The sequence below is a fragment of the Micromys minutus genome (genome assembly GCF_963924665.1).
Source record: "Micromys minutus genome assembly, chromosome: 25".
NCBI lineage: Eukaryota > Metazoa > Chordata > Mammalia > Rodentia > Muridae > Micromys > Micromys minutus.
The window spans coordinates 1,535,212-1,555,881 of NC_137960.1; the positions used below are offsets into that span (position 1 = coordinate 1,535,212).

General features: G+C 48.9%; 3 protein-coding genes across 8 annotated transcripts; all 3 read left to right on the forward strand.

Moving 5' to 3' along the window:
- Positions 1–188: 188 nt before the first annotated feature.
- Positions 189–5,934, forward strand: MRPS18B (mitochondrial ribosomal protein S18B). 2 transcript variants are annotated; one of them, XM_080938088.1, is made up of 7 exons: positions 189–281; positions 1,386–1,494; positions 1,600–1,697; positions 1,780–1,848; positions 3,501–3,567; positions 4,829–4,888; positions 5,371–5,934. In XM_080938088.1, exons 1-7 carry the CDS (start codon positions 210–212, stop codon positions 5,658–5,660), a joined length of 765 nt encoding a protein of 254 aa, XP_080794214.1. In that variant the 5' UTR covers positions 189–209; the 3' UTR covers positions 5,661–5,934. The 2 variants fall into 2 exon arrangements, with proteins under 2 accessions (XP_080794214.1, XP_080794215.1); XM_080938089.1 differs by lacking the exons at positions 3,501–3,567; positions 4,829–4,888 and having other exon boundaries at positions 5,371–5,590.
- A 359-nt stretch (positions 5,935–6,293) lies between these two features.
- Positions 6,294–16,117, forward strand: ATAT1 (alpha tubulin acetyltransferase 1). Of its 4 annotated transcripts, XM_080938066.1 has the most exons (13): positions 6,294–6,439; positions 6,869–6,929; positions 7,007–7,098; positions 7,205–7,265; positions 7,385–7,498; positions 7,676–7,777; positions 10,238–10,283; positions 10,395–10,463; positions 12,419–12,490; positions 12,685–12,928; positions 15,345–15,424; positions 15,509–15,551; positions 15,894–16,117. In XM_080938066.1, the coding sequence occupies exons 1-13, from the start codon at positions 6,333–6,335 to the stop codon at positions 16,066–16,068; spliced, it is 1,266 nt and encodes a 421-aa protein (XP_080794192.1). In that variant the 5' UTR covers positions 6,294–6,332; the 3' UTR covers positions 16,069–16,117. The 4 variants fall into 4 exon arrangements, with proteins under 4 accessions (XP_080794192.1, XP_080794189.1, XP_080794190.1 ...); XM_080938063.1 differs by lacking the exon at positions 10,395–10,463 and having other exon boundaries at positions 6,313–6,439; XM_080938064.1 differs by lacking the exons at positions 15,345–15,424; positions 15,509–15,551; positions 15,894–16,117 and adding an exon at positions 13,405–14,077 and having other exon boundaries at positions 6,313–6,439.
- Positions 16,118–16,431: 314 nt separating this feature from the next.
- On the forward strand, positions 16,432–20,637 carry LOC308437039 (uncharacterized protein C6orf136 homolog). 2 transcript variants are annotated; one of them, XM_080938082.1, is made up of 6 exons: positions 16,432–16,610; positions 17,981–18,376; positions 18,723–18,811; positions 18,973–19,173; positions 20,185–20,254; positions 20,337–20,637. In XM_080938082.1, the coding sequence occupies exons 1-6, from the start codon at positions 16,539–16,541 to the stop codon at positions 20,448–20,450; spliced, it is 942 nt and encodes a 313-aa protein (XP_080794208.1). In that variant the 5' UTR covers positions 16,432–16,538; the 3' UTR covers positions 20,451–20,637. The 2 variants fall into 2 exon arrangements, with proteins under 2 accessions (XP_080794208.1, XP_080794209.1); XM_080938083.1 differs by having other exon boundaries at positions 16,432–16,598.
- Positions 20,638–20,670: the final 33 nt, after the last annotated feature.

The following is a 20,670-nucleotide window of genomic DNA, read 5'->3' on the forward strand; positions in this document are numbered from 1 at the left end:
CCAGGAGAAATGCAATTTTGAAGGCTGGTTCGATTGTGACGCAGTTTAAATTCGCGTCTCTCCGCGGACCCCGCCCTTCACGCTTCCGTCCTTAGGCACGTGAGCAGCCGTCTTCCGCATTGCGGGGCATGTCCTTGGCCCCGCCCTAGTCGGTGTCCCGGACATGCGCAGTCGTTTTTCCGGCAGACCGTACGTCGTGTTGCGTCAAGATGGCTGCCTCCTTGCGAAACACGCTTCTAAGGCTGTATCCTACACTCTTACGAAGTTCCTATGTAGTTCAGGTAAAACATTGGAGGGCTTTTTGTGCCGTCCCGTGGTATCTATACTTTCGACCTTCCCTTCATTACGAGGATCCAAGGGGCAGGGTCATCCCATGTTTACGTGTTAGTCTTGCACCTCCCTCCGATCCCACGGCGCGCGGTTTCTGAATACTAAGAGTTCGGGTCAGAACCAAGGTTACTGTGTCATCTTCTTCCCCCGACTACCATTAAGCAAAAGAACTAGGTGGTGGGGTTACCCCTGTGGAAATGGGTAGTTCAAAGGTCGTTGGTTCCTGAATGGTACCCAGGAGGAATATTTGTAGCAAAGGACCCTATTTTACGATTCCCCCCCCCCACCCCGGTGTTCCGAAGACAGCCCAGGTTGATCTTTAGGGGTCTCCAGAGTTTTCTACCTCTACCTTCTAGGTTATGCAGTTAAAAGCAAGATACACCACTCCTACTTCACCTCTTCCCATATCATTTTCTTATCAGCATGCTTGAGAGGATTCTGCTCTCTGGATTGAGATTGCCCTTTAGCCTGAGGTACTCACCACCCTGGAGGTTCTTGGCAGGGCAGGGAGAAAATAGGAAGGCTTGTCCCGACGCCACTCCCTAAAATGGGACTAGAGAATGATGACAGAGGTTACCACCGAAGTAATAACAGGCTTGGTGGCTTTAAAGCTAGCGTTAGCACTCAAATTTGTTTTGCCCTGTGGAATGTTGACCGGCAGCATTTTATGAAACTGGTCAACTCAGTGACTTTGGATTTTTTTCTCATCTGTTTGAATCATACCCTGCTCTCCATTAATCTTATTTCCAAAGGTTATACAAAAATTTGGACATTTTCTACCAGCAGAACCTACAGTGCCCATCAAGCTCAGATCTTTGTATGCCAAGGTTTTTAAATGGTTACATCCCACTAACATCCTTTACCTTGTTGGCTTATCCTACAGGATCTGATTGGGGAGTCTAGGTAGAGTGGCTGTCAGTTTAACACCAACAGAACTGCTACTTGCTGAGATATACTGGTACTTCGTGCACACGTTCCAACTCTCCCCAAAGTGTGATAAACCAAATAGTTGCAGCCTTTTCTTGGAACTCATCCCCATTTCACTCCCTTCATAGGTTCCCCTCCAGACTCTTTGCACCAGAGGCCCTGCTGAAGAAGATGCTCCATCCTCACTTCCCGTTTCCCCTTATGAGAACGAACCTTGGAAATACCTGGATTCAGAAGGTACCTAAGGTTGGGGGAAAGGAGGGAAGATGTGCCTGAAGTAAGTGGCTGGAGAAGATCCCTGCTACTTAATGCATAAGTAAACTCATCTGGTCTTTGTTTCAGAATACCAGAGCCGCTATGGCTCTCGCCCTGTTTGGGCTGACTACCGCCGAAACCACAAAGGTGGCGTGCCACCACAGCGGACCCGAAAGACATGTATTGTAAGTTTCTATGGTTCTCATCTTGGTGGGGTGGGAAGAGGAGGCCATAGGGAAGGTAGCATAAACTTTTTTTCCCTTACAGCGTAACAATAAAGTTGCTGGGAATCCTTGCCCTATCTGCCGGGATCACAAGTTGCACGTTGACTTTAGGGTAAGGAGAACCTTTTATCCAGATTTAGAATTTGTGGCATCTTCACAGTGCTAAAGAGATTGTCCGAGGTGTCTCTCAGTCTTTTGTATCCCTGTACCCATACAGTTCTATTTTTCAATGGTTGCCATTGTGAAAACACTCCTCTTTTGAGCTGGATTTGGTGGCACACACTTTTAATCTCAGCAGGAGGGAGGCAGATTTCTGAGTTTAAGCCTACCTGGTATGCAGCCAGGGCTGCACTCAGAAGCCCATCTTGAAAAACCAAGAAGATACAGACTTGGCTAACATGTATCTGTAACCCTACACTGGCAGGCTGAAGCAGAAGTGTGAGTTCCAAGTTACAGGCCTCATAAACGTACACTGTGTATTACAGAAAGGACGATGTTCATAGGTTAGTTGAGAAGGTACTTAGATGAAACCGTCTAAGTAACTTTGGACTTGTTATGGAGCTGAATTGAGACCACACCTAGGCCAAAGTTTAATTTAAGATTTATTAATTTATTAATAAATTATGAATTCAGATTTATTAAGGAAAAACTCCCAAAGATGGAAAATTCAAGAAAGGGTCCCTATTTACCAAATCATTTGCAAATATATGTCCTGTCTGGGTAGGCAGAAGCTTCCCTCCATTTTCCTCTTGTGAGACAGGGTCTGTTTATGTAGCCCACACTGACCTCAGCTCACGCTCCAGTCTCAACAGGCTGAGTTCTGAGGGTGCAGATGTGCACCACCTTGTTTAGTGTCTATATTTCCTTGTTCTTCCAGTGTCCAGTGAGATGCTGGGACCCTGGGCTAGAGGACAGAGGTAAGAAGAGAGTTACAGAGTACCGTAGGTTCCTTCCCCCCTTCCCAGTCGCAGGATACATGGCAGGTTGCCGTGACTGGGCTGGGCACCTTGGCAGGCAGGTGAAGAAGTAACAGCCAGTTCTTTAACTGCTCTGATGTATCTGCTTTATTCACTGCTTACCTCCTGAGACTAGTCTGTCTCTTAGTTATACACTGTATTTCACCATTACACCCAGCAGCCGATTATATTACTTACCCATCACATATTCGTTATTTCTGGGTAATTTCTGGACCTTGATGACCATCCCGGTTCTTGCCCACAGGTGAACCATTAGGAACATGGCTTCTCCATAATTCAGGGGCAGCTTACAGAATGAGTTGGTGACAGACACATAGAGCAGTAAAGATCAGCTATGAGGCTATTGTTGGTTTGGGTTTTTTTGAAGCCCTGGCTGTCTTGGAATTCACAAAATTCTCAAAAGCATAGATCCACTTGCCTCTGCCTCCCTAGCACTGGTATTAATGGTGTGTACCACCACTCAAGCTCTTGATGTTTGTTTTGCTGGCCTTTTTTTTTTTTTTTTTTGGGCAGGGGAGGGTGGAGTGGAAAGAGGAACTCACTTTGTAGCACTTGTGGGCCTTGATCTCAAAGATATCCACTTAGCTTCTGCCACCTAAATGCTGGGATTACACCTAGCAAGATGTAACCAAGGCTAGCCTTAAACTCATCATTTTTCTGTGTTCCTCTTTTCATCAAGTTCTAATGGAGTGTGCTACCACAGTGGACTGTGTTGGTATAAGGAGTACACCATCAGCCTACAGAGTTCTTGACCACCCCTTCACACATCTGTTTATCTCTCCTGCAGAATGTGAAGCTCTTGGAACAGTTTGTTTGTTCCCACACGGGTATCATCTTCCACGCCCCATACACAGGTTAGCTTGGTATTCTTGTTACTACCTCTATAGTTTTTCCTTTGAGAATACTCCTGGTCGTGGTGTTGGATGGTAGATGTTTGTTTGATAGCTCCTATACATAGCACACAGAATTTTTGTTTAATGAGGACAATCATTTCGATAAGACAATAAAACAGTTAAATGTAGACAAAAGAGTAAAGTTTTGGGGGTGAGGCAGGGCTGTCTAAATGTGCTTTAAACAGTAAACTATGCCTTAAACTGTGTATTCGAGGTTAGCCTGGTCTAGTGTCTTCCAAGATAGCCAGCACTGCAGAGACTGGTTCAACTTTAATAAAATAAAACAAAAACTATCTTCTTTGTAGAGTTTTCCCACCTATCTTTCTAATTTTTTTTTATGTTTATGAGTATACTATCACCGTCTTCAGACACACCATAAGAGGACATCTGATCCCATTACAGATGGTTGTGAGCCACCATGTGGTTGCTGGGAATTGAACTTAGGACCTCTGGAGGAACATCAGTGTTCTTAACCGCTGAGCCATCTCTCCGCCACCCCCATTTTTTTAAATTTATGTGTATTTTGAATTTTTTAAATTGCTGCTGGCACTTTAGTTCCCCAATTTTAAAACTAAGTTTAACAGTTCAGGATTGTCTGTTTGTCCCCCTCAGTGGCCTGTGGCCATGTCCAGTCTCTCAGGTGATGTAGAGCTGATTCCAGCAACAGCCATCCACAGAAATGACCTGTAGAGCAAGGATAATCTGAATGTACTGTTTATGTGAGTGGCATAGCCCTATAATAAGTTCCTTTTGTCAGAAAGGTTTTTTTTTGTTGTTGTTGTCAGCCACCAGAGTGGAACTGGGAATAGTTTTTACTCTGTCACATTCCCTAATTTTGAAATCACTTCTTACAAGATCTTTCTCTGGGCTGGAGAGATGGCTCAGTAGTTAAGAGCACTGACTGACCTTTCAGAGGTCCTAAATTCAAATCCGAGCAACCACATGGTGGCTCACAACCATCCCATTGGTAATGAGATCTGATGCTCTCTTCTAATGATAGCTACAATGTACTTATATATAATAAGTAAGTAAATATTTTTTAAAATGTTTGTGGGTTTTCCAAGTGAGCCTTTAGCCACACTTGTTCAGTGACATTTCTGTAATGGCATCCAGGCAGGTAAAGGTCATGGGTCACTAGGCAAAGCCAGGTTCTCTACAATCAGTTGTCTCTAAGTTTTACTGCTTTGTGGGATGCTGTCCAGGTTAATTTTTCTCTCTGTAGGGGTCTGTATGAAACAGCACAAGAAGCTGACCCAGGCCATCCAGAAAGCCAGGGAGTGTGGTAAGTGAGAGCAGGGGGCAAGGTCTTCTGAGGTGTAGCAACGTGACTTGGGCTGAAAGGTGCTTGTGTGCTCCCATGTCTGTGAAAAAGTACTCCGCATACTCTTGGATGAATTGCTGGACTGTGAAGTAACAGCTGCAAATTCCAGCCTGCTAGGAGTACATGTTGAGATGATCTTTCAAGAAACACAAGGAAGAAACATTTCTTTGTTCAGTCTAAGCTGTCTCCTGAATCTCCACAGTCTTGTTTCTTTGTTCTGCCCTCTGTAACCTGACCTGGCTTACACAGCACCTTTGCACTGATGAGTGAGGGGAGAGCCCACCCAGGGCCAGCCTGTTCTTTTGCCTCCTTGGCGGGTTGTGTAGTATCTGAGCAGCTGGGTGTACTTGGTGGTTCTGATTGGTCCCTCGGTTTGTGATGCCTTTTGTTTGTTTGTCTGACCTTCCCTTCCTTATACACCTTTATTTCCTTTAATCCCTTAGGTCTTCTCAGTTACTACATTCCCCAGGTTGAGCCCCGAGATGTTGACTTTAGTACTGTGCATGGAGCTGTCAGTGTGACTCCACCAGCCCCCACATTGTTGTCAGGCGAACCTTGGTACCCCTGGTACAGCTGGCAACAGCCACCAGAGAGAGAGCTGTCTCGCCTTCGCCGACTCTATCAAGGAAATCTCCTAGAAGAGAGTGGGCCCCCACCTGAGTCAATGCCTGAGATGCCCACTACACCACCAGCAGAAGCCTCCACTGAGCAGACCGGCTCCCAGAGTGCTTAGAACTCGTGACCTGGGGAAGTTGGGCTGAGGGAGTGGTGTCTGGAGCTATGTGTTCTGGAAAGGGTTGTTTTGTGACAGTGGCAGACCCTAAAAGGAAATGACTGTATGAAGAGGACAAGCACATCTGAAGTTGAGAGGAGATCTCAATGTGTATGGGTAACTCCGGAGAGGACTTACACATGAACTAGAGACCTGTGTGTGCCTGCGCTCAATAGCACGTCCCTATTTTAAACCTCCTGGCCCAGCTTTTATACAATAAAGCTGTCTCTCTTCACCAGTTCCTGACTTCCTTTGGGCTGGCTTTTCAAAACATGGGTGTGAAGTCTGTGAGATGGGGTGCAGCTGTGGGGTGGGAGTGTGGTCCGCCTGCTAACTCCCACAACTCCATCAAGGAAAGGGGGTGTGACTGGCTCTTCTGAAGGTTCCCTCAGCTGTTCACTATGAGGGCAGGATATTTGGTTGCCATGGCACCACAGGGGCACAGGCCTACAAAAGGAGTCCTGTTGCTAGAGAACAGCTGGCTTGGCGAGAAAAAATGGGGTTTTCCAGGCCTCTGGACTCCAGGATGGGGGCGGGGCGAGCCCTTGGGGCGGGTCCTGGAGGTAAGGACTTACCGGCCCTGGTAGCGGAAGTGACGTTTTGTGGGGCGTGTCCTGTCCCGCACAATGGGCCATGGAGTTCCCGTTCGATGTGGATGCGCTGTTCCCGGAGCGGATCACCGTGCTGGACCAGCACCTGCGGCCTCCGGCCCGCCGACCCGGAACCACAACGCCGGCCCGGTGACATTTCAAACCCGACCCATGGCCCTTCTGTCCCGGTTCCTCCAAACCTGATCCAGGAACCACGCCCCCTTCTCACTGACTACTGGCCATTCCTTCTGCGGTCCTGCATGGTTTTTGGTGACCTTAGACCCTGAATCTAGCTGGGTTAATCGGCCTACATTTGTAACTTTTCACCCTTTGGCCTAATGTGGCCTCAACAAGAGGCTACAGTTAACACGCCCTTCCTACCGCCTCACAGTAACCTTAACATGGGAGCTGTAAAACCGAAGTTTGGGATCTGGAGGGGTGAGGTGGGAGGTGAGGAAGAGTTCCAAGCAAAGTCAGAGACCCTGTGGAGGAGCCTGGGTGGGAGCCAAGCAGGCTGCCAGGAATGACTTCCGGGATGCTCTAACCCAGCGAGTGTCTGACCGGCCCCTCTCTCTGTAGTGTGGATCTGCAGCAGCAAATCATGACTATTGTAGATGAGCTGGGCAAAGCTTCTGCCAAGGTACGGGGCACCTCTAGGAGGAGAGGGAAATGGGTGGCAGATAAGGAGCCATACAAAGTCTGTCTTCATCTTTGCAGGCACAGCATCTCCCTACACCCATCACCAGCGCTCTGAGGATGCAGAGCAATCGCCACGTTATTTATGTATTAAAGGACACCTCAGCCCGACCGTGAGTCTTACTGTTAGTCTTCCATATGAATCATACTCCTCCTCTCTTTTACTATCTCTCCCAGACAGTTGCTTCTGCCTGCTTCATTATTTTCCCCATCCCACAGGGCAGGGAAAGGAGCCATTATTGGTTTCCTCAAAGTTGGATACAAGAAGCTCTTTGTACTGGTGAGTGTTACTGCAAACTAGGCATTTGTAAGCTTTGGTGCCAGAAAAGAAATTTGGGGGTGGGGTGGGGATAAAGATTCGTGGCTCCTGATAAGTTTGTGTTGTTCTTGACATCATAGGATGACCGTGAGGCTCACAATGAGGTAGAACCGCTTTGCATTCTGGACTTTTACATCCATGAGTCAGTGCAGCGGCATGGCCACGGGCGAGAACTTTTCCAGTACATGTTACAGGTACCAAACAGTCTTTACCCGTTAGTCAAAATAGATCTAAAAGGCTCTTCACCCCAAAGCTCTTAGAGGCCCTGCTCCATGCCCCAGAGTTGGTCCCCTTCTCTTGCCAGGCTCCCGATATCCTGCTAGCAAACTCCTCTTACCACCCCCTACCCCACATTTTCCGTTTTCCTGCAGAAAGAGCGAGTGGAACCGCATCAACTAGCCATTGATCGACCATCACCCAAACTGCTCAAGTTCCTGAACAAGCACTACAACCTGGAGACCACAGTCCCACAGGTTAGAGGCTCTGCACAGAGGCAGTTCCTGTTAGTGCGATTGACCCCTTTGTGGTGCCAGGGATCAGAGCCAGGTTGTGGGGCTCACTGCATGTGTGCCCTGCCACATCTCTCCCCCTCTTTAAAAAAATGTTACACTTACTTACCGAGTGCTTTCCAGCTCATGAATGGAGGCGAAAGACATAGACACATGAGAATGGTCCTTCTACCAGATGGGTTCCGAGAGCTGAAGTAAGGGTTCAGCAAGACTTAGCTCATTTTACGTGTGTGAATGTTTTGCTCACGTGTGTACATGTGCACCCTGCACACAGGTCAGAAGGGGTGTCAGAACATGGGAACTGGAGTTGCAGATTGTTAGGAGCCACCATGTGGGTGCTGAGAACTAGATCTTACTCCTCCTCAAGATCAACCAAGCACTCTTAGGTCCTGAGCCATCTCTCCAGCCTCTATTTTTTTTTTTTTTTCAAATAAGGTGTCACTGGGTCACTCTAGCTATCCTGAGAACTCACCTTGTGTACCAGGTTGGCCTTGAACACACACAGAGATCCACCTCTTTCTGTCTCCAGGGTGCTATGATTGAAGGGACGCACCACCGCCTCAGCTGTATGTCTTATGAGGACTTCATATGTGAGCTCTGTATTGACAGCTGTCCCTCTTTCTCCAACTCCTCCCACGTTCCCCTCTTCCAAACTCTTGTCTCTATTATTTTTTAAGATTTATTTATTTATTACATATAAGTACACTGTCTCTATCTTCAGATACACAGAAGAGGACATCAGATCCCATTACAGATGGTTGTGAGCCACCATGTGGTTGCTGGGAATTGAACTCAGGACCTCGAGAAGAGCTGTCGGTACTCTTAACCGCTGAGCCACGTCTCCAGCCCTTGTCTCTTTATTATTGTTACATGTAAATATGCACAGGTATAAAGATAGGCACAGATGTAGGTGTAAAACCTACTGAATCCCTGTTGCTTGGTTTAGATGTGCCTGTTTCCAGGGCTCTACTGTGGGTTTTGTTGTTGTTTTAAGATTGATTGGTTGGGGGCTGGAGAGATGGCTCAGCGGTTAGGAGCACTGACTGCTCTTCCAGAGGTCCTGAGTTCAATTCCCAGCAACCACATGGTGGCTCACAGCCATCCGTAATGGGACCTGATGCTCCCTTCTGGTGTGTCTGAAGACAGCTACAGTGTACTTATATATAATAAGTAAATAAATCTTTAAAAAAAAAAAAAGATTGATTGGTTGGTTGATTGATGAGCCCTCTATCTGCATGTACACCTGCGGGCCAGAAGAGGGCACCAGACCACATCTTATAGATAGTATGAGCCACTATGTGGTTTCTGGGAATTGAACTCAGGACTGCTGGAAGAACAGTGCTCTTAACTGCTGAGCCACTGTGGGTTTTCAAAACAATATCTTGCTATGTATCTCAGGCTGGCCTTGAACTCAGAGAAACACTCCATCTCCACTTCCTGAGTAATGGGGTCACAGGTATACCTTGATACCCAGCTGTTCTGTGTTTGAAAGAAACTTGCTATATATACACCTAACCCCACCTCCTCAAACTGATGATCCTCCTGTCTCAGCCTCTGAAGAACTTGGATTAAGTCATGATGTCCAAAGTGATTTATTTTTGCAACTAAATCTTTTTCTCCTTACCCATCACATATTCTAGAAACATTCATCCTTGTCTTGTGGGAGACTTTGCTTGCTTGCTTGCTTGCTTGCTTTTTGAGGCACAGTCTCACTCTGTAGCTCTGGCTTTTGTGAAACTCACTATGTAGATCAGCTGGCTCAGACTCTCAGAGATCCGCCTGCCTTTGCTCAGAATGCTGGGACTAAAGTCAAGCACCATGTAGGGCATCTTTATTATTGTTTCGAGAGACTTTCATTGTGCAGTGCTATCTGGTCTCAGACACAGAGATCCACCCACCTCTGCTCCACCATAGACAGTCTGGGGGGATTTTTGTTTGTCTGTTTTTAGGGTAGCCTGGGATGGCCTCACACAGTGACTCAGCTACCCCAGACTCCTGACTACTGGGATTGTCATGCCTACCTGTTATTCTTATTCCTTTTTACAAAGTATTCATTCTTTGTTTGCCTGCATCTGTTTATGACAACAGTGAGTGGGTACTATTAAGTCTAGAGATGCTGAGAACCAAACCTAGGTCCACTGCAAGAGTAGTCAGGGTTCTGAATCTCTGAGCCACTTTGCTTGATCTTGGGGCAAGTGTGGTCTCATGTAGCCCAGCTGGCCTCTGACTCTCTGTATAGCTGGGATGACCTTCAACTTGTCCTCCTACCGTTACCCTCCCAGTGTTAGGATTTCCCAGCACCTCACACATGGTAGACAAGCATTCTAGCTGAGCAACACCAGAACCCACCCTGTGGCTCTGGCACAGGTTCTTACCCACTCTCTGCTAAGACTGAATGTATGCTTTGTTTGCCTCATTTTCCAGGTGAACAACTTTGTGATCTTCGAAGGCTTCTTTGCCCATCAACACCGTAAGTTTCCTTACCTTGTCAGCCTAGTAGCCGTGGAGAGGGAAAGGAAAGAGGTGGGCTCTTGGTTCCACAGGCCCCCACTGAGGGCCACCACCTCTTCCTTCCTCACAGGGCCCCACACTCCCTCCCTGAGGGCAACTCGACACTCTCGTGCTGCTGTGGTTGATCCTATACCCGCTGGTAAAGCCTGCAAGGACTGGGTGGAATTAAAGGGCAGTGAGGCCTAGTTCTCAGGAGGTTCTGGGGTGGACAGTGCTATCGGCTGGCACTGGAGAACACCCAAAAGCCACCCACCCATCCAGTGGCACTCTGTCTGCCTCGGCCCTGCTGGGAGCATTTTATACTCGGGAAGAACTCAGATCCTGCTGATGCTCAAGCCCTTGCTCTAACCCTCGAGCTCTTGTAAGCAAGCCCCTCGAGAGCTTGTCTGACCAGTGATGTCAGCAGAGCCTCTGTGCTAGGTCAGCTCCCTCAAAACAGGCCACAGTCAAACTGCTGTGGATTCCTCAGGCTTTGTGTCAGCCAGGGAGGGACAGGCAAGTGAGCCCAGTGGTCTTCTCATTTCTATACATGGGATAGTGGTGTGAATAGTCAAGTTATATACTTGTTTTAAAAGAGAATGCTCAAAATGTGTAACATTTTTACCGGGCACGGTGCCACATGCCGCTGATTCCAGCACTCAAGATGCCCAGGTAGGTGCACTTTGAGTTTGAAGCCAGCCTCGTCTGCACAGCAAGCATCACACCAGCCAAGGCTACATATGGGATTTTGCCTTAAAGGATTGTTTTTTAAAATAATCAAACCTATTTTTTGATTTAAACTCACAGGCTGGCCGGGTGTAGTATCTAGCACTTGAAACAGGGAAGTCCCTGAGTTTGAGGCCAGCCTGGTCCACAGAGTTCCAGTCTCGAAAAACCTCACAGGCAGCCTGCTGCCTTCCCTCCTCCCTCCCCAGTACATCTTCAGGGAGAGGGGCATGGTGCTGGCTGGTACAGAATGGCTAGCCTTGTGCTGATTACCTTTGCATTGGCCAAGAGTAGTAATGGTGACCTAAACAAAGAACAACTCATTGCTCCTTATTAGCATTGGCCTAGGCTCCCAGAGGCCCCACCATGCCCATGACCCGTGATGGTTACCGAAGTTCTGAAGCTACCATCCAGCAGGCAGTGAGGTCATGCCACCATCTGGGATGGATGCCAGTCCAGAGGGCTGATCGGGTTCTTCTGGTCTGTGATGGAGAACCTAAGAGGAAGAGAGGAAACCCACCCTTTGCTATACAGTAGCTCCCATTTGCTGAAGCCCTTTCGTAGATTCCCACATTTTTTCCCCCTCTTCCTTTTGGGGAGAAAGGAGTTGAGACAGGACCTTTGTAGCTCTGACTGTCATAGAACTTGATGTATACACCAGGGTGCCCTTAAACTTACAGAGGTCAGCCTACCTCTTCCTCTCAAGTTCTGGGATTAAGGGCCTATTTTACTATACCTGGCTCCTTATTCTTTTGAGATAGGGTCTCACTGTGTAACTCTGTCCTCTAACTCGATATGTTGATCAGGCCTGGCCCTACCTTTCCAGCGCAGAGACTAAAGGCATGTGCCACCACCATTTTGAACTTGCTCATCCTGTTAGTACTTTTAAACCTAATTAAACCTCGGAATCTCCATATCCTTTTGTACAGGAAGGAGAGGTTCTGCAGCTCCTCTCCCCTCCCATAAACAATTCCCAATTAACCAAGGGCTTTGTCCATCTCATCTAGAGGGACCCAGGGTCCTCACTGGCCCAGCTGGGACTATTCCACTGCCCCAGAACCCCAGGGGGGCCTGACAACACCCATGGACAGTAAGAGCTTGCCTCCCCTTGGCCATCCTTTCCTGCATCTCCCAGGCCCTGGTCTCCCCTGGATCTTTCTCCTGAAATTCTGTTTGGCCTACTCCTTCTGGCTCTCCCCAAAAGTGCTCCAACACTTCCCCCAAACTCCCCTCGGTGTGCTGGCTTTGCCACAGCACGGCTTCTGTACTGGCATTCCCAGGCGGAGCTGTGGTGTCAGGGAGCAAAAGCGTGGGATTGTGGGAAAGTGGCAGGGAAGAGGGATGGACAGTGCATCTCCTAAAACTGTCTTGTGTCCCCACTACCACCAGCTCCAGCACGGAAGCTGCCACCAAAAAGAGCAGAGGGAGACATTAAGCCATACTCTTCCAGTGACAGAGAATGTAAGGGACTTGAGGGTGCCTGGGAGTAGGGTGGTCAGGGGAGGGTCACTGGGTTTAAGGACCAGGGAGAATGGTTGAGGGAGGGTAGTCACCAGGGAACAGTAACAAAGGGCTACAGTTGCTTCCTGCCCAATCTTTATTATTGTGACTCTTTCCCCTTTTTCTCTCTTACCCACTGTACCTCCTCCCTCCAGTCTTGAAGGTGGCTGTGGAGCCTCCGTGGCCCCTGAACAGGGCCCCTCGGCGTGCCACACCTCCAGCTCACCCACCTCCACGTTCTAGTAGCCTGGGCAACTCACCGGATCGGGGTCCCCTTCGGCCTTTTGTGCCAGAGCAGGAGCTGCTTCGCTCCCTTCGTCTCTGCCCCCCACACCCTACTGCACGCCTTCTGCTGGCCACTGACCCTGGAGGCAGCCCAGCCCAGCGCAGACGCACCAGGTAATAAGGCCTGCAAGTGTGGAAGCCTCGGGATGTTGAGAAGTTAGTGGTAAAGAAGAAGGCAAATTCCCCACAAATGTGAAACAATGAATCTTTACCAAAACATAAATTTCTGCAATGCTGGTCTAGAAAGAGTGAAGGAGCTGGGTAGCTTTATATGGAGCCATGGACCAGAGTTGTATTTTGAGGGTCATTGGAAGAGTAGAAAATCTTAGGGATCCACTGGTGGGGGCCTTGAGCCTCTCAAGACTCGGGGAATCTTGGTTAGCATTTGCTGGGGATAGACGTGTGTCACAGGTTGGGAGGCAGTGGGTTCCAAGGTCATACATAGCATGTATGCCAAGAGCCATCCAGGTATGCAGGGAGTGGGTGTCTCCTGTATTTCTCCTCCTAGCTTCCTCTTCACCTCTGACTTCTGTTTTTCTCTCTCCCCTACCTTCCCTCTCCCCTTTTCCTGTCCATAACACCCTCTCCAGCTCCCTTCCCCGATCCGATGAGAGTCGATACTGACAGGACACCGGGAGGGCAGACACTCCCTCCTACAGCCTGCAGCCCACTCTTCCACCAAGAATTTTTCTTCCCTTTTTTGAACAACTGGGTTGCCAGGGTTCTAAATAGCCTAATACTTTGTAGCTTTTCTCACCACAGAAGACACCCCTATATTCCCAACCCGTGCTATGAATGAATACTCTCCCGCAGACAGGCTGTTCTGTTCCCAGATCTTTTGGGCTAAATGGCTACTGCTGACTCCCCAGAGAAGCACACTCTGCTTATGGTCAGACTCCAGACCACCAGCGGTCCAAGGGCCTCCTCTGCCAGGGAAACCTTTAAGGAGTGTCCTGCCAACAGATTAATTCCCTCCACAATGCCCACTAGTAGCTCTAATCCTGCATCTTTGTGCTGGTCGGATCAGGGTGTGGCTTCCTAGTAGGGTCCTCCCAATATTGCCAAACTCTTACTTTCCAAGTGTTATGTAGATATGTCAAACTAGTGTTGCTTTGGGGGTCTCTACAGGAGAACCACAGACTCCACCACTTTCTTCAGATAAGCTGAGTCTGTCTCGCCTGTAGATCCTAGCAAACACTTCAGGACGACTTAGCTTTGTCTCTGAAGATAAGCCTGGTCCATTAGATCCTGAAATCCCTTGTCCTCCCTGCCTCCCTAGTAAATAAACTTGTGAGATTGTCTTGAGATGAGATGGGGATCACCCTTGTGCTGTCCTGCCTTTTTTTTTCCTTCATAGGAAGAGCCTCCTTCCTGGCTTCCATGCCCAGGGTGTAGAAGTAACCCTCTTTCCCACCCACACCCTCTAAATGTATTAGGTCAGGTGCCTCACTGTGTCCCTAAAGTCCTTGGGAGCAGGACCTCCCTCCTTCCTTACACCTTCCTGGTTCCTTTCCCCTCCTACTGTTGTCTCAATAAAGTGTGGGTTCTTCTGTATTTTCTAAATTGACATTTTCAGCAAAAAATCATCTTAAGGTTTCAGCTTTGTTTGTGCTTCACAGTCTTCTTGGGGTCTCAGTTGTCCCTATCCCTCTTAATCTTCAGAGATCTGCAGCAGACCTCAAAGCCCCCAGACCCTTCTAAGTCTCTGCCTTTCTCTGTATTTATTGCTGGTTCTGTTCTAGAGTTGCAATAACTCTGTGTAGACCTCTATACTAACTTGGGAGCCTTAGGTCCTCTACTGCCAGTAAAATCTATCTCCTTCCCTGGCCAGACTTGATGAGGTGTGGATTTGCTGGGAGCTTGGGGTCCACTAGCCTCAGGACTGTTTCTGGGTTCCTCTCCTACTCTCTGACCTCACATATGTACCATGAACCCCACAGTGCTCTCTGAAGACAAGTCCTGCCTACTATCAACAATCCTCACAGGGTATGGGGCATGGTGGCACACTCCTTTAATCCCAGACCTTGGGAGGCAGAGGTAGGCAGATCCTGGTAAGAGTTTGAAGCTAGTCTACATAGCAAGTTGCAGTCCAGCCAAGGCTACCAAGGCCTGTCAGTAATAATAATAAATAATAATAGTCCAACAGAGTCAATCATCTCTAAAGATTACCCTTTTTTCCTTCTACTGTGGCCTGAGATCGTTATAGTTAAGAGAATATTGAGGGAATTCGAACATTAGGGCACCGTGGTTCAATAAGCTCCTTTCTGCATGCCTCAGTGTTCATGACACAATTGGATCACGTCACACACCAGCCCAGTTAGAATAAAGCAACACAGCAAGACGGTATAGAAAACCTAAAGTATAAAATAAGCCCTCCCTATCTTTGCTAGAAAAAATCTTAGACAAGAACCCTTTGGGGTTGTAGCTGCCCTTTGTCTTTGTCCCATACTATTCCTCCTCTCTCCTCTGACCCCTCCATACCACCTTTCATCCTGAGCCTCTTCCCTTTCATCTCCCATTTCTTCTACAGGGGGACTCCCTGGGGGCTGGTAGCCCAAAGCTGCCACTACAGCCGCCATGGGGGACTCAATACCTCATTCCTGGGCACAGGTAAGTAGTCTCTTTTTCTTATTTTCCAATCAAATAGGTCACACACATTGCTACAGTCTCCCTAGATGCCTGGTATTTCCACAGGCAACCAAGAACGGAAGCAGGGGGAACAGGAAGCAGAGGATAGGTGAGGTCTACACCTCCCCCTTAACAGCTGCCAGCACCTTCTCATACTGCCTAACATGACTCTCAGATGCTTCCTCCTAAATCTGTGTGAACTGGATGCCAGTTTTCTCCACACATCTTTCTAGCTAACATCGTATAAGCCTTTTTCCTTGTGGGCTGAACTCTGTGCTTCCCTCTGCCGTGCTCCAAGTATTGAAGTTTGGACACAGTGCTCGTTGTCCTGGCCTTATAACCCAACAGGTGTTCGGTCCATGAAAACCTGCCACCCACAACCTTGAAGAATCTCTAACCGTGATTCCCGTTAGCAGCTCTCTAACACACGCTTCATCTCCCTGCCCACCAGGTCGGCCAGTGAGGATCAGTTCTTGTTACAGGATGGGTCTGGGGAGGAACCTACGCATACAGTTGCTCCTAGGGCCCAGGCTCCACCGGCCCAGTCCTGGGCGGTGGGTGGGGACATAATGAACGCCAGGGCCATTCGAAACCTGCAGGAACGCCGCAGCACCAGGCCTTGGTGATCACAGCCAAAACTTGGCCCTCATAATGGATGCATTCATTCATTTATTCATTCATTCAACAGGCCTGTCATCTTCAGATCTTTTGTATCTTATTTTTAACCAGAGCAATAAAGGTATTTATTTGTTATAACTATAGCTACTGGGAAAAAAAAAGTGACTCGTCATTACGAAAATTCACACGCTCCTCATTCTCATTAAACGACGTGAAGTCCTTCCTCCTTTTGCTAGGCCTAACAAGAGGCTGCGCAGGCGCCCTGGGGGCGCCCCGCCGGCCGGCCAGGCGCAGGCGCGCTCCCGCGTAGCGGCGCCTGGGCTGCTGCGGGCCCGCTGTGCGCAGGCGCACGGTGTCTCCGTTTCCCTCCCTCAGCCCCGGCCCCCTCCCTCCTTTCCCCTTCACGAAGCCGGCTCCGGGGCGCGCTGCCGGGAGAGGAGACCGGGCGCGGGAGGCGCTCTCTCATCCCTGGAATACTATGTATCGTCCAAGCCCGGGGGCCGCCCGGCGCCTCCGGCCCTGCCTCCGCGCCTACCAGGTGCGACCCCAGGTGAGGCGGCGGCGGCCGATAAGGGGCGGGCGGAGACCCTCCTCAGAGCGGAGGAGAGGGGCGGGGCGCCGGGCCGCGCAGGCGCAGAAGCCCTTGCCCACCGGTTTGCTGTGCGCGTCAGGGACGCGGGGCTCGCCTTGCCTGGTTCCCCGTGAGGCACGACTCGGCGTCCCGGTGCCTGCCGTTCAGTACTTGTGCCTGGAGGTGACTTGAAGGGCAGAGCGGAGAGGCCGGAACTGCGGGCCTGTAGTGCACCTGCAGAACGGTCCTGCCCGCTAGGTTGGCCGGTGCACCGGATCCGGGGTACGGCGGGCGCACGGCCACGCCCCCCGGCGGGGAAGGCTCTCGAAGGGCTCGGCCAAGCCCCGTGGAACCCCTGCCGCCGGCGTTCCTTGGGCGCCGGGGGACTTGGAATCAGCCTTGACCTCGGGTGACCTGCCATCCGTGCAGTAACAGCGTTAGTGACCGAGTTCACCCTTCTGTTGGCCGAATTGCAATTTAATGGGGCCGAAAATTATAATATATGATATATATGTAATGATACCACTTTATGGGTGATGAAGTTTAATTTGCATTCATCATAATAGGCCTCTCCTCTATTTACAGAAAACTGAAGTGCAGAGAAAGTTCTAGAGGTTCCAATACTGTCAACTCAGAATTATTCAAACCTTCACCAGGATGTTCTTTGTCCTGCACAACTCTGTTTCAGAGTCATAGACACATGTTTTAAATCACGTCATTTCTCCCATGGAGCAATAAACCAGTCCTTCATTCATGAAAGGCATTCTTAGAATTCTTGGTGTCAGACATGCAAAACTGCCCAAAATTGCCCCAGAATAGTGATGGGGTTGTAAGATGCTTTCTAAAGTAGGTAGGAAGGTAGCAATGGTGCTGTTGTCCTCTGGCACTCTTCAGTCTTCATCGAAAGTAGAGATGAATCTCTTTCCTCTGGTAAATTCTCTCCTACAGGTAGGAGCAGGTAGAATTTGAAGCTTCTTAACAGCCTGGTTTGGATGAAGGAGCATTAGCTGATTGTTTCTTTGTTTTTGATTTTTAAACCAGGTCTGGGGCTGAAGAGATGGCTCAGTGTTTAAGAGCACTGACTGCTCTTCCAGAGGTCCCGAGTTCAAATCCCAGCAACCACATGGTGGCTCACAGCCATCTGTAATGAGATCTGATGCCCTCTTCTGGTGTGTCTGAAGACAGCTACGGTGTATTTACATATAATAAATAATTAAAACAAAATAACAAAAAAAAAAAAAAAAAACCTAGGTCTGTGTAGCCCTGGCTGGCTTGGAACCCATGGTCAGCCCCCTAGTACCACCATACTTAGACATCTGATTTTTTTCTTTCTGTTCTCTTTTTCCCAGGAACAGCTCTCTCCTCGGCCTCTACCATTCCCACCCCTCTGGCCCTATTCCACTCCGCCAACTTCTCCATCTTTTCCTCTTCGATGGTCACTACCACATCCTCCTACCCACCCTCTTCCCCAGGCTCCTCCACCTCCTGTCTCTCAGGTCCAGCCTCTCAACTCATTGAGTATGGTTCTTCCTCTGAGAAAGAGGGAGGAGGGACCAGGACCGGAGCTACACAGTGGTTGCCTGGATGGGCTTAGGAGCCTTTTTGAGGGACCTCCATGCCCCTATCCTGGGGCCGTGATACCTTTCCAAGCCCCTGGAACCTCCCATCCTTCCCCCACCACTCCGTCAGGAGACCAGAGTATGGAGGAACACCTGGCTGTCATGCATGAGAGACTAAGACAGGAGGTGAGCAGCTCATCTGTAGCGGGGAAACACAGAGACTACTCAGCCATAACTGTGCCGTGAAATACCTTCCTGGGAAAAGGGTGTCCCTGTTTGAATTAAGGACGGCTAAATTGGAAATGACGTTTTACTTAGGGCTGGAGGGAGGGGGAGGGTTGTGAGTGGAAGTTAGAAGACCCTAAAAATAGATAACGGAGGAGCCAAATTGGTGACACTCAGGAGGTTGAGGGGAGAGGATTACAAGTTCAAGGCCAGATTGGGCTATACACTGTCTCAAAAATAAGTTACATTTATCCTCAAACTGAATCTTCTGTTTCCCACTGAGTTGATGATCTCTTCTTCCACCTAGCTTCCCACTCTCTTCCTCCGCTCCCATGACTACACCATATATTCAATGGATGTGGAATTCATCAATGAGATCCTGAACATTCGTACCAAGTGAGAGTTGGGACAAGGGAGGGAGAAGAGGACCCGTGCGAAGGAAATACTTGGGCCTCGTCCCAGAGAGGGTTCTAGCTGCTTCCTGAGACTATTTCCCCCCACACCTTGGCAGAAGCGGTTTTGCAGTCCTGACATTCCTGTCCCTTTGATTCTCACAGAGGCCGGACATTTTACGTTATGTCCCTGACCCTTTGCCGCTTCCTGGCTTGGAACTATTTTGCACAGTTTCGGTTGGAGATTTTACAGCTGACCCGCCACCCTGAGAACTGGACCGTACAAGCCCGCTGGAGGCTAATAGGTCTGCCCATACATATGCTCTTCCTGCGTTTCTACAGGCGTGATAAGGAAGATCTTTACCGGTGAGCGGGAAGGGGCTGGCACTACAGTGGCTTCCCTAATACTGCTTGTCTCCCAGCAGTCCCTTCCTTACACTGACTTGGCTGTAGACTTCCTGAGGGTAGAGATTTTAAGTCTGTCCTTGTAATTTAAAAAAAAAAAAAAAAACAAAAAAAAAAAAACTTGTGTTTGTGTGCATGTGGTAGTGCACATTAGAGCAAGGAAATGAGTTTGAGAATCTAGCTTGTGAGCATGGGTTCTCTCCGCCACGGGCACATCCTGGGGATTGAACACAGGTTGTCAGGCTTGCCTGCAAGTACCTGTACACAACCATCTCAGTGGCCCAGCCTCCTTTTCTTAACATCAATGGATCTTTATGTCCATTAAGAAATCGTCCCTGACTTTCATTTTCATGTTACTGGGACCTGATGAGTGATAAGTACTTAGTTATTGAACAGATAACTTCCTGGAGGATCATAAGTTAAAGGCCACCAGGGCTGCATGAAACCAAATGAACAAAAACAGTGTCCTGAATTTAACTCTAGGTAAAGTACATGGTTACGTTTCTGGCTGGTATGTCTCCCCAAACTATTAGGCTCCAGCCTCTAACACTGTACTTAAGCATTTAAATGACTGATCTCTGGATAAAAAAAGTGCTTGCTTCCAAGCTCAATGACCTCTGTTCACTGGGACCCATGTGATGGAGGAGAGGGATGTTCACTCTTCTGTCACAGCATAGCACTTACCCACCCACAGCAGTAAAATGGTTCACGGGTCAACAGATTTGCTGCACATCAGAACATATTTGAGGCCTTCTGTACCAATGGCACTCTTGATTTCGCTGCTTTTAATTCAAGTGAGCACTAGGAGTTTTAAGTTCCCAGATGGCTGGGTACAGAGGTGTGACTGACGGTCCCAGTGTTGAGAGTTTGAAGTCACCCTGGGCTACACACTGAGATCCTGTCTCAAATAAAGCAGTTCACCAGATGACCTACCGAGTGGCAGATTTTAAAGCCTCTCCCTCCCTTCCCCAGGACCTTTGATGCCTTTTCCACCTTCTACCTGAATTCCAGTGGGCTCATCTGTCGCCATCACCTGGACAAGGTGCGTGTCGGGCCTGGGTTGGGAGAACTGAAAGGTAGAGCATGTCTGTTCCTCACCGTCCTCCATTACCCTGTCTCTGCAGCTGATGCCTTCACACTCACCATCAACGCCTGTAAAAAAGCTGCTGGTGGGAGCCCTGGTGGCCTTGGGGCTGTCAGAACCAGAGCCCAGCTTACACCTGTGCTCCAAGGCCTGATCCAGACTTGGGTAAAGGCTGCACTGAAGACTGCTACGCACAAAATGAGGTGGAGGTGGACGTGAATGAGAATGTCCAGAGCCAGCTGCCAACCTCCACCCTCTTCCTTCCTTCCTATCATGCTGTGTAAAGCTGCTGTGTAATTTAACTTGTAAATAATAAAGTTTAAGCAATGACATAAGGTGGATTTTCACATCACTTTCTCTGGTTCCCAGACACT